Genomic DNA, 12,840 nt, shown 5'->3' with positions numbered 1-12,840 from the left:
CTTGAACTGCTGGTACTTTTCCACTAGCAAGGGTGAGGATCAAACAGGGAAACAAAGAGTTTCCATTTTATGGAAATCCTTTCTATTTCTTTGCCTGTAGTATATTATTTCTACTTTTCTTAACTGATAAATTCTGCAGTAGAGGGAGGAATATGTCCTCTAGGGGGAAATAGTAGACATAGACACAAAGGAGTGCTCGTGGTCTTGACCATCAGACTAACTTGGTATGCCTTGTGGGTGACCCCCTGTCTCTCACCATTAGCTCTCTATGGATATTGTAATTGTGTAAGGACCCCTCATTGCACTCCAAGGGCATCCTTATTGCGTATTATTGACTAGTCACTGGGGTTTAGATTCTCACAAGGAGATTCCTTTGTAAACATGTAAAGGAGGCTTTGAGTTGAATTGTGATATAACGGTACCTGAAATTAAAAATGGCGGCTGCACAGGGCTCGGTAACCCATACTCCGTGATAGCAGGGGAGTTGATTAATCTATGTTTTTTATTGCTGCCAAAAGGCTGCAGTAACTTAGAACTTGTACGGTTCAAGCTACCTTATTTCAGTTCCCTCAACTCTCCCAGGCTGTGACCAGATCCGTCTACTAGCAACCTCCCCCTTGCTGCTTGGTAGGTCCCGACTGGGTAACAACCTCTCGATCAGGTAAGAGCACATTAGCCATCGAGGGAAGAGAGACGGAGTTGACCCCTCTTCTCTCTGCTGTTTCTTGGGACTTGTTTAAGTAATCATTGAAACCGGTTAAGGGGTTAATTATTACCTCTAGGTATATATCTCTATACACACATGTATAGCTTGAAGTGCTACTTAGACTAGCCAGCAGAATTTAATTGAGTTAATTTGAAGTAGGGAGTTAAAGATGAATTAAGTAGAGTTACCCAAAATTTCTGGAAACCCAGTTGTGGTTAATCAAAATATAGCATAAAAATACATTAAAAAATCATGAAGGAGGTTTAGTATGAATGCAATGTAGCCAGGCTATTTTGTGGGGTTTGATTATATGTTTAATGTAATGTTTAATATGTAGTATGCTATGTGGGGGGTTGATTTTGTTGAACCTCAGCCCCATCTGGTAAACTGCAGAAGGCAAACCCAGGATGTGGGGCACCGGTTCTGTCTGAGTAAAACTGTGGACAGAAGCCTGAAACCAGAAGCTGGGCTTTCTCCTCAGGATGTGGGGGAGGTGAACGAGCGATACGGCTTGCAAGCTTGTAACAACTCTGATGCAATAAAACAGCGATCATAGGCTGAACGGTCCATGCCGCCGGAGTCGATCCTTCCTCTCTCTCTCTCTCACTTCTACCCCCAACATGCTGTAGTCAGGGAAAGTCCAGAAAACTGTACTTACAAGTATCACATACAGCTAATGCTCATCGGGGTAATGAGAAGAGATGGAAACTGTCTATGTGCTGCTGTAAGTATCGGCCGCACTTCCACCAAGGCAGGGTGTTAACAATCCAGGAAACAAAATTGCATAGAAATGGTTAAATAAAATGTTCAAAGGGGAAAAAAACCTCTTTACTTACCGAAAGTACTAAAAGCTCAGTCCCCCACCCCCACTGGGCATAGATACTGTAACCCATAACTTGTACTCTGCCGGGCTGACAGTCACTGTGCTTTTAATTTCTGATTTCTAAGCCATCAGGAAACAAAATTCACTGAATCTTTGACTAGCAGCTAACAGGTTGCTGTGGACACCATAGAGGAAATGCTTCTGAGCATTCGGGAGGGAAAAAAAGGAGGTGGGCAAAGTGGATTGGAGTTCGATGTTTGTCCAGAAATTGAAAGAAACAGGCAATGATCTGTCAGCAGGGTAGAATGTCTACCATACAGATAAGTATGGAATTTCCAAATTCTGAAGATAATCCTGAAAGATTCTCAATCTATTTGTGCCTAGTTCATCTCAGAAGTAGGGAGTGTTCATGATGGAAAGACAGCTGGTTTCTCCATGCCATTAGCAAAAACAATGTCTACTAGGAACCTCCATCCTCTCCTACCTATAGCACATCCTCTCCAATATATAGCACATACTATCCTACATATAGCATATATCACAAATATCACAGGTCTCCATAGATAAACTGGAATTATACAAGAACATGCTTTCCTAATTTAACACCCAACGATGCTCAGCTTCTGCTCTGGCTTTTTGGTTTGTTATGTGCTGTTTCACTTTTTCTCCAAAGTTTCTGCATTTTTCTTCAAAGTTTCCATTATCATAACTGAGCATCACCTCTGCCTTGGAATATAATTCACTAGTATAATATGAGTTTCCGTTCTCCCACACCATTTGCTCAGCTATTTCTATCAGCATATTAACCTGCTCTTTCTGTTCTGCTCCAGTTGCTTTGTTATTGAAAGCACAATATCGGTCCCCACACCTTTGAATCAGCATCTGGAGAGCTCTGTTATTTGAGTGTCTCACATAGTCACTCAGTGAACCACCCCCTAAATCTTCTTTTCGGGTGAACAAGACGATCATGTACCTCATGGCCTCAACTCCAAAAATCTCCTGTACTCTCCTCACTGCTTCCTTGTCTTCTTCAGTGTAACGGCCCAGTTGGGTCACCAGCACCAGAGCATGGGGGCCTGGGACAGAGAGCATGATACAGCGACCAATCTCTTGGTAAGTGTCTGTACTACAGATCTTTCGATCAAAAATTGCAGGAGTATCAACCACTCGAACCGTCTTCCCATTCCAGATCCTACTGCCGGCTTTACAAATCTTAGTTACTGTCTGTGCTCCCAGTATGGATGCAAACACTCTTTCGCCAAGGATGGTGTTTCCTGTTGCACTTTTCCCAGCTCCTGTTTTACCTACAAGGATGATTCTCAGTTCTGATTCCCCGTAGTGGCCGTGGTAATATGGATCTGTTCAGAACAAAAATGGTAATGTCACTTCAGAGATAACAACGTTCAGCAATGGGGGAGAGATTGATGTTTTGACATTACAGCAATGACAGGGATTTCTTGGGTGCAATCTTGCCTCACACTGCTTTGCTGTGTGGCCTGGGTTAAACCACCTCCCCTCCCTGTGTCTCAGTGCCACCACCCCTGTCATGGAGTGGCGATACTGCTATAGTGAAGGCTGAGAGTCACTTATTGTTTAAAGGAGGACTGTTCTAAATCCTCTAAAACCCACTTGGATCGTCTCAACATTTGCCGTGCCTCCTGGAGATCTAGGGCAGGATCGGTGATCTACATTTGGGGTAATTTGAGCCAGGGGTTCCTGAGAGAAAGCGCCCCTAAAAATATCATGTGACATCAACACTTTCTGATTCTTCCAAGATTTGTTTTGCCTGCAGCTGGGGCTCCGACTGTGATGCTGATCCTCCCTAAACGGGGATATAAACCCACTCAGGATTGATCTCGGCGAGTGCACCCACCAGGTCTCCATTGGGGAAGGAATACGGAAACAGTTATTGCGGCTAAAGTTTAGAACTCCAATATGGGTTGGTCCAAACTGGTGCTCCAGAGAGAGTGAAATGGGCATGTGCGGCAGCAACGGGGCTCTGTTGCAAGCGAGGAGTTTGCAGGCAGTGTGTAGTCACTGTAGCTTGATGGCTCAAGGGACATGCTGTGGTCCTTGAATCTGAACACTTCTGGTTTATGAACATATTTCAAAGTGCTCTAAAATCCATGTGCAGACTCCGATTTTAGGGCATATTTACTCTACAAAATTAAGTTGACCTAACTTATGTTGGTTGGCATAGCTGTCTACAGTAATTAGATCTCTTGTGCGTGTCTATACTTAGCTCCTTGTGTTGGCAGTGCACGTCCTCACCAAGGGTGCTTGCACCAAGTGAACTGTCAGTGTGGGGCATTGTGGGACGGCTTCTGAAAGCCACCAACACCCTCTGTTGCTTTTTACAGATTCAGACTAACACGGCTACCCCTCTGATACTTAGTATCTACACTGACACCGCATCAACCTAACTACATCGATGTTGACTCTACGCCACTCACGGAGGTGGAGATATTAAATCGGTGTAGTGGGAGAGTTTCCATCAGTGAGAGTGAAATGTTAGTGTAGGCACTTACAGAATTAGTCGACATAAGATGCCTTGCATCAACCTAACTCTGTAATGTAGACCAGGGCTTACATTGGAAGTACTGTAAAGGAAAACAGCATTGACTGACTAGAGGGAAGATAAAAGACTCTAGAGAGCAGTTAGGCTCATACAATCATGACTCACGCTCCTCACCGGGTTCTGAAAGGGCCAGGGTTCTGTGGCTGGAAGGAGCTGATGCAGGCCAGAGCAATGTAGGAGAGGGACAATTTTCGAAAGTATTTGCTTCAGGTTGGGGGGTTGTCTGTAAGCGAGGACAGGTCTGTCTCCCAAGATCTGTGAGCAAATACTCACCAGCAACCACACATCACTGAACAAAAAACAAAAACACTGACCCAGGATCCTATCCTTGCAACAAAGCCCGATGCCAACTCTGCCCACATATCTATTCAAGTGACATCATCGTAGGACCTAATCGCATCAGCCATGCCATCAGGGGCTCGTTCACCTGCACATCTACCAATGTGATATATGCCATCATGTGCCAGCAATGCCCCTCTGCCATGTACATTGGCCAAACCGGACAGTCTCTACGCAAAAGAATTAATGGACACAAATCTGACATCAGGAATCAAAATACTCAAAAACCAGTGGGAGAACACTTTAACCTGTCTGGTCATTCAGTGACAGACCTGCGGGTGGCTATATTACAACAGAAAAACTTCAAAAACAGACTCCAAAGAGAGACTGCTGAGCTAGAATTGATATGCAAACTAGACACAATCAATTTAGGCTTAAATAGAGACTGGGAATGGCTGAGCCATTACAAACATTGAATCTATCTCCCCTTGTAAGTACTCTCACACTTCTTATCAAACTGTCTGTACTGGGCTAGCTTGATTATCACTTCAAAAGTTTTTTTCTCTTACTTAATTGGCCTCTCAGAGTTGGTAAGACAACTCCCACCTGTTTATGCTCTCTGTATGTGTGTATATATATCTCCTCAATATATGTTCCATTCTATATGCATCCGAAGAAGTGGGCAGTAGTCCACGAAAGCTTATGCTCTAATAAATTTGTTAGCCTCTAAGGTGCCAGAAGTACTCCTGTTCTTTTAACATTTTAGGGCTTATATATCTTCCTTCCAACTTCCTGCCTTTCTCTTAGACTCCAGCGGGCACATGCGCGGCCCTATGAGTAATTTTTGTTTTTACCACTGCCTTGTGCCAGACTGTGTTACCATGAGCTTGCCCCTGAACCCCAAGCCCTTCCTGAATGGGCTGATGGGGAAGCCAGTGATGGTGAAGCTGAAGTGGGGGATGGAGTACAAGGGCTACCTGGTGTCTGTCGGATGCAGCTTGCAAACACAGAAGAATACATAGATGGTGCATTGTCAGGACACCTTGGTGAAGTTTTGATAAAATGTAATAACGTCCTATACATTAGAGGAGTAGAAGAAGAAGGAGAAGATGGAGAAATGATAAAATAAGTTTGTATATTTCTGGAAAATAAAGATCAGTTTTACACACACACACACACACACACACACCCTCTTGCAGCTGACCAGCCTGACTTTGTCACAATGTGTGTGTGTATATATATTCACATACCCTCTAAACTAGGTCAGTTTTTTAATCAATCCAGTACAGCCTTCTTCCTCCATTGTGGGATTATGCCATTTGTGGTATCTAATCAAGTGTTCTTAAACTATTCCAAATTATCATTTTTTTCTGAATAAATTCTTCCTCCTGGCTGAGTTGGATGTAATTAATTTTCCGGTGTTGTGAAATTGCCTTTTTAAAGAACCGTGTGTGTGTGTATATATATATGTATATGTCTAACTATATGTATATATCTAACTATCACTGCTCTAGACTTTATTCTGTTTTCATATTATAAATGTGGTCAAGTCATGATCACTTGTACCTAAGCTACCATTACATTTTATTTCTGTGATCAGTTCCTCTTTATCTGTCAAGATGAGGTCTAATATTAAACTCCCATCTGTTGGCTGCAACACTTTTTGAGTTAGGAAATTGTTGTCTATAATATTTAAAAATGCCAAGGCTGTTTCTATATTTGCAGCATGAGACCTCCAGCATTTGTCACTCAAATTGAACTCCTCCATGATCACACACCTTTCCCTACTGTAATTTGGTGATCTGTAGCAGACACCAACGAACACCTCATCTTGTGGTTTATCTCTTAGGACACTGATCCATAAGCATTCAAGATCATTTTCTTCCAAGTTATTAGTGACTCGGAAATAAGTAATGCCATTTTTGACATGGAACGCAACTCCTTCACCACATGTGCCCATCATAGGCGCCGACTCCGTGGGTGCTCCAGGGCTGGAGCACCCATGGGGAAAAATTAGCGGGTGCTCCACACCCACCAGCAGGCAAGCTCCCCCCAGCCCCACCTCTTCCCTGCCTAGGATGACCAGACAGCAAGTGTGAAAAATCAGGACAGAGGGTGGGGAGTAATAGGAGCCTATATAAGAAAAAGACCCAAAATTCGGGACTGTCCCTATAAAACTGGGATATCTGGTCACTCTATCCCTGCCCCCTCCTCCTCTGAGCGTACCGCATCCCCGCTCCTCCCCCACCTTCCCAGCACTTCCCGCCTGCCAGACCCCTAACAGCTGTTTGGCGGTGCTTAGGACTTTCCGGAAGGGAGTGGGAGGAGCGGGGACGTGGCATGCTCAGAGGACGAGGCGGAGAAGAGGAGGGGCAGGTGCAGGGACTTGGGGGAAAGGGGTAGAATGGGGCGGAGAGGTGGCAGGGCTGGGATGGGAAAAGGTGGGGGGGCGGGGACTTTGGGGAAGGGGTGGAATGGGGGCAGGGCAAGGGCAGTGCAGGGGTGGGAAGAGGCGGTGCAGGGGCGGGGCCAGGGGGCTGGGATGTCGAGCAACCACAGGGCAGAGGGGAAGTCGACGCTTATGCATTGCTGAAAAAGGTTACAACTGTTGATTTTAACATTCCAATCATGGGAATCATCCCACCAGGTTTCAGTAACACCAATTAGCTCAAATTTATACTCATAAATGAACGATTCCAATTCCTCTTCTTTGTTACCCCGGCTACTAGCACTGGTGTACAGACAATTCAAGAATTTCCTGTCTTCATGTCCTGTGGTTCCTTGATTAATTTTTTTTCTCAACATCTCATTTTTGTACAGATTGAGTGCTCAGATCTTTCCTCTTTTTACCCTCCCATTCTGTTCTTAGTTTAATGCTCTGCTGAATACTGTAGCCAGCCTGTCCCCAAGAACATTGGGCCCCCTTCAATGGGATATTCTGATGTGGGACACCTCAGTCTCTCCTGTTGAAGCTGTTCCACTGTGGACAAATCTATAGAAGAAGGCTCCAGGATTGTCACTCTGTCTGTGTGTTGCTCTGAAGCCTAAAATGTCTGTACAATGAATGTGACACACTGGAAACAGCTACAAGCATGGCTGGGGACTCTTTTAGTTCAGAATATCCCCAGGTTCAATCATTACTGGGGTTTGGCAGCGTGACACTGCCCACTAGTTAAGTGCTCAGTGATTTTCAACTCAGAAATTGTCCCTTATTTAAAATGGCTGCCATCACCTCTTACTGTCAGACTGGGGGTGGGGAGATGGTGCAGAAGGGGATCTTTCTGAGCAGCCAGAGAAGGTAGTGTGGCCAGCTCTCAGGAGCTGATCATAACTCACAGGATCTTGGCACCTGCAGGAGAAGCTGTCACAGTGACACCAAAAGCCCCTCTGGTTCTCTGGTTTTCAGGCATGTTGGCAGGGCCGTGTGCGAGAGTCTCGGGGCTGAAGCCACTCACTGAACCCTACCTGCATGTATGGCCCAGAACAAAGAGAAGGTCCTTGGGCAGTGGGAGGCAGCAGAGGGGGAATTGGCAAAGTTGTGCTGCTAGGAGCTGGTAAGAAGAGAAGCCCCCTGGCAGCTGGAAGCAGGGAAGTGCTGCTGCTTGATCCCATGGAGAGATGCCCCAGAGCAGTAGGAGGGAGAGACTGTTTCCTCTAGGTCTGGACAGTACTAGGGCATGGCTGGCAGTTCCCCTCTGCTAGAGGTGGGGAAAGGGCAATTAGAGTCTCCAGCTGACCAGCCAGGAAGAGGTCTGCATTTTTGTGTACATTAAAGTTTGACTTTTCAGCAGAGGACTAGAGGGCAGTTACAATGTCCAAAGACAGACTATGATGAAAGCAACAAGTACGGTATACGTGCAGAACTACACTGAGACTGGTGAAACAGATCTTGGGTCAAAATTGTGTGAAAACATGGACAATTGTCCTGAGTAATTTAAGAGACAACTGGGAGGTGGGTAGATTTGAGTGAGGTCGTAGGAGTCAAAGCTGTCACGTGTGCATACATTGCAATTTGACAATGTGCATGTTTTGCATTCATAGTCTCTCTGTTTATTGTCGCATGTTTTCTCCCAGCAGTCACTGTTACTTCACCTGGCTTTATGAATTACAGCCAGGCAACACAATAGGCTTTCAGCTAGTAATTAAATACTCATTGGTGCAGGGGGAATGGACCCTGGGTCTCCCATCTCCTAGTGGATGCCCTAACCATGGGACTATAGAATCATTCTCCTTCTCTTTGGCCCCGTGACTAAGTATCTATACACAGTGGAACAACTTCAGCAGGAGGGGATGAGGGAGCTCATACCAGACTATCCTGTGCTCTAACGGTTAACGCATGCTACTGAGACGTGCGGGAGACCCCTGTTCAAATCCTCTCTCTGGCAAGCAGAAGGGAGGAAGTGAACTTGGGTCTCCTGCAGCCGGGGTGAGCGTTCTAACCACTGGGCTAACCGTTAGAAGGCGCTGTCTCCTCCCTCTGGATTCTGAATGGGACCTGATCTAGCAAGCATGTTCGAGTGTGTATCCTGGACTGGGCCTTGCAGCAAGAAGGTAAGAACGAGCTCCTCTGCCTGTCTTGTCCCAGTTTGTGGATTGCGCTGGGGCTCAGGCATTCACATGCCTAGGGTGAGGCAGCCTGTGAATGACCAGACGCAGACATGTAGGTGCCTAGGAGGATTTGTGGACCTCAGTGGGCCTTAAAACCGAGACTCAGGCACTTACGTAACTTTGGGGATTGGGGATCAGGATCTTGAGAGTTCCTGCTTTAGGAGGCCCCTGTGGAGTAAGTAACATGAATAGAGTTAGCAGGGCATGTTCCTTGGCTTGACTGACACAGCACTTCTTCCCCTTCACTGAGGTGTCTGGGCTTCCTTGCTCCTTCTCTTTTAGCATATGTCTGCACTTCGAGCTAGAGGGGTAAATTTAACCTCAAGGAGACACACCTGCATTAGTTCCGATATCATTAGCACACTAAAAATAGTGTGTAGCCATACCAGCAGAAGGGGGTAGCCACCCACGTACATACCTAGCGACTTAGACAGGTAGTTACCTGGGGCTTCTAGCTGGTTGCTGCACTCAAGTCGCTGTGATTACACCTTATATGTAGCACACTAGCTCAATCAATGTGTATGGGTATGTCTCCTGGGCTCAACTCTTAGACATAGGGTATATGGCCATGGGAGGTTCCAGGTTGAGTGAGACCCCATAAGATTGACAGCCAATAATGCCTTTTAAATGGTAGGTGTTTAACTTCAGTTCATTCTTATGCTTGTTCCACTAGGATTTAAAGGCACCTAAATGTCTAGTTACATTATTTAAATTATTTATAATTAAATTATTTAAATGAAAATTATTGTGATAGCATGCCTATCACTGTAGCAGAGCAACTGATCCCATGGTAAGAGGAGAGAATAGGAATAATAAGAATATAGGTGTTAAAGAAAGACAAAACATTCACATGGCATGATGCATATTCCTCAAGTGTACAAATGAGAGAATTCCATCATTAGTATAAAATGTCCAGATTTCTGGACCTTCAGACTTAACAAGTAGAGTTGGGTCAAACAGGTGCTGTTAAGGGAACGGATTAGCTGACTGCTTTCCCATACAAATACTGTAGGCTAGAATTTCATTCAGGGCTCATGGTGTTGGGGTGTCTGTCAGGCATCTCTCAGGCATGAAGAACAAGGGGTGTCCTCTGCAACATAAGTCCAAGGACAACTTAGAGGAGGACATGGATTGTCATTGCTACAGAGGGTATCTGATAGATGTGGGACTTACTCCAAGGTCTGCTGTCCTCAGAATCCAGAACTGCATTCACTTTGCCAATGCCGATTCTTCCACACCTCCTGCTATTCCCTACATAATGCCACTGTCTACTTGAGGTACTCATAAAACCCCATCACTGGAGTATCAGAGAGTCTCACAATCTTAAGGCCAAGGTCCCCACAGGTCACCTACCTCCCATTGAAATGGGAGCTCTGGTCTCCCACAGACTGAAGAATTGCAGGGAATGTCCTGCTCAGCCCATAATACATGTTTCCAGTTTCGGTTCTCCCTGTGTCCTGTGTGTTTGTCGTTGGAGTGAGGCTGTGGAGGAGAGTATGGTGGAGCTAAGAGCACACGGACCCTGCTTCATGTGCTCCTGGACTAGCCCTGCAGTAGGGGAAGGGAAGGTGGGTGCTGGGCACGGAGCTGTAAACTTGAATCTGGCAAATTAAACAGGAGATGAGTCAGAGCTAAGGGAGCAGCATCTGAGTGGGTGTGTGAAGGGCTCCTGCTCTCCTCTGCAAATGAGATGACTAGACATAGCCTGAACCATATCCTTTCCACACCCCTTTGTTCCCTGGTGTTGCAGATTAAGTTTAAGTAGCTTTGGAGTCCATTGCTTTAAAAATGCAAAGATATCTATTATTGTGAGATTGTATGCAACTTGGGGGGAGGGATAGCTCAGTGGTTTGAGCATTGGCCTGCTAAACCTAGGGTTGTGAGCTCAATCCTTGAGGGGGCCACTTAGGGATCTGTGGCAAAAATCAGTACTTGGTCCTGCTAGTGAAGGCAGGGGGCTGGACTCAATGACCTTTCAAGATCCCTTCCAGTTCTAGGAGATAGGGTATCTCCATTAATTTATTTCTCTAGGAGGGAAGTGTTCTGAGCTTCAAAGGACTCCTTCAAATGATGTGCCAGACAAGAATGGTCTTTGGGGACAATATATGTGAAGTGGACTTTTCCTGGAAAGTATCTAGGGGGAGGTGAATGCAAATACCTTCCCCGTTTATGCAAAGACCCAATCTTTTGAAGCTATTCCCCGAGGATAGAACCATTTTCTATGATTTATCCATTCCCAGATTAAAGTTCAACACTGTATAAGGGAGGGACTAAACATTTCATGAGTGTGCTTGTTCTGAAGAAAAGGTGTTATGAATTTGTAACCAGAGGAAAACCCCTATGTGGGGTTTGAAGGACTAATCCCTGCCAGAGCCATTATTGGTATAATTATTAGCGTGTGTGTTTGCTCCTTTATCTAGAACACAGGAAAATCTGAAATGAGCCCTATGGCACAAGGGAGGGCAAAATACGATATCTTGTTTTCTTACCAGGGGGAGCTTCTTCATCTGCTGCCTGCTGATCTCTCAGCATATTTTTCTGAAATATTAATGGGAAAACAGCACCATTTAGAAATGTATAATCACCTAGAAGTGTAGCAAATACAAATAGAGAGCTAAAACATGATATCTCCTTACATACCTTTGTGCAGTATAGATCACCAGAAATTGAGAAGGATTTGTTGCAAGAATCAAAAGTTGTCTGAAGAGTATTTTTTTCTCTCTCCTTTTTTTTTATGTAGTTACTTTTTACAATGTTGAGGTGCTCAGGGATCCTGCCTTCCTGGAATTATTTAAATATTGTGTGAAAATTCTGCATGGAGACCATGAAGGTTAATCAAAGCCCCGACTCAGCTTGTTTGGTTCGTCCAGTCCACCCATGACATCATCTACCCCTTCTGCAGAAAGTCTGAACACAAGGAGATGGGGAAGTGCAAGCGGAGCCCTTCACACTGTTATAATGATTGGTGACCTCTATGCCAGATCTACTGTACAATGACAAACACACGGAAAAGTGCACGCGCGCGTGTGTGTGTGTGTGTGTGTGTGGGGGGGGTCATTTCAAACTCATCTAGGTGGCTTAAGAATCAATGGGATTTGTGCTCCTAAAACACATGCCAGGATTTTCAAAAGTGACTAGTCAATTTAGGTGCTTACATTTTTGGGTGCACAAATTAAGACACTTTGAAGGGGACAAGTATCAGAGGGGTAGCCGTGTTCGTCTGAATCTGTAAAAAGCAACAGAGGGTCCTGTGGCACCTTTGAGACTAACAGAAGTATTGGGAGCATAAGCTTTCGTGGGTAAGAACCTCACTTCTTCAGATGCAAGTAATGGAAATCTCCAGAGGCAGGTATAAATCAGTATGGAGATAACGAGGTTAGTTCAATCAGGGCGGGTGAGGTGCTCTGCTAGCAGTTGAGGTGTGAACACCAAGGGAGGAGAAACTGCTTCTGTAGTTGGATAGCCATTCACAGTCTTTGTTTAAACCTGATTTGATGGTGTCAAATTTGCAAATGAACTGAAGCTCAGCAGTTTCTCTTTGGAGTCTGGTCCTGAAGTTTTTTTGCTGTAAGATGGCTACGTTTACATCTGCTATTGTGTGGCCAGGGAGGTTGAAGTGTTCTCCTACAGGTTTTTGTATATTGCCATATGATGCCTCTCCAACGCATCATCAGTGATCTACAACCCATCCTGGACAATGATCCCTCACTTTCACAGACCTTGGGAGGCAGGCCAGTCCTCGCCCACAGACAACCCACTAACCTTAAGCATATTCTCACCAGCAACCACACACCGCACCATAACAACTCTAACTCAGGAACCAACCCATGCAACAAACCTCGATGC

General features: G+C 45.2%; 1 protein-coding gene and 1 pseudogene across 1 annotated transcript; one reads left to right on the top strand and one right to left on the bottom strand.

The window, feature by feature from the left end:
• On the bottom strand, positions 1-12,162 carry LOC117871884 (GTPase IMAP family member 1-like). The gene is made up of 3 exons (XM_034759683.1): positions 11,635-12,162; positions 11,484-11,532; positions 1-2,887 (listed from the first exon to the last, which is right to left on the bottom strand). The coding sequence occupies exons 2-3, from the start codon at positions 11,524-11,526 to the stop codon at positions 2,124-2,126; spliced, it is 807 nt and encodes a 268-aa protein (XP_034615574.1). The 5' UTR covers positions 11,527-11,532; positions 11,635-12,162; the 3' UTR covers positions 1-2,123.
• On the top strand, positions 5,208-5,515 carry LOC117871888 (annotated as a pseudogene).
• Positions 12,163-12,840: the final 678 nt, after the last annotated feature.

Source organism: Trachemys scripta, chromosome 2 (assembly GCF_013100865.1).
Source record: "Trachemys scripta elegans isolate TJP31775 chromosome 2, CAS_Tse_1.0, whole genome shotgun sequence".
Lineage (NCBI taxonomy): Eukaryota > Metazoa > Chordata > Testudines > Emydidae > Trachemys > Trachemys scripta.
The sequence above is the reverse complement of the archived record's forward strand: the minus strand, read 5'-3'. Positions and strand labels throughout refer to the sequence as shown.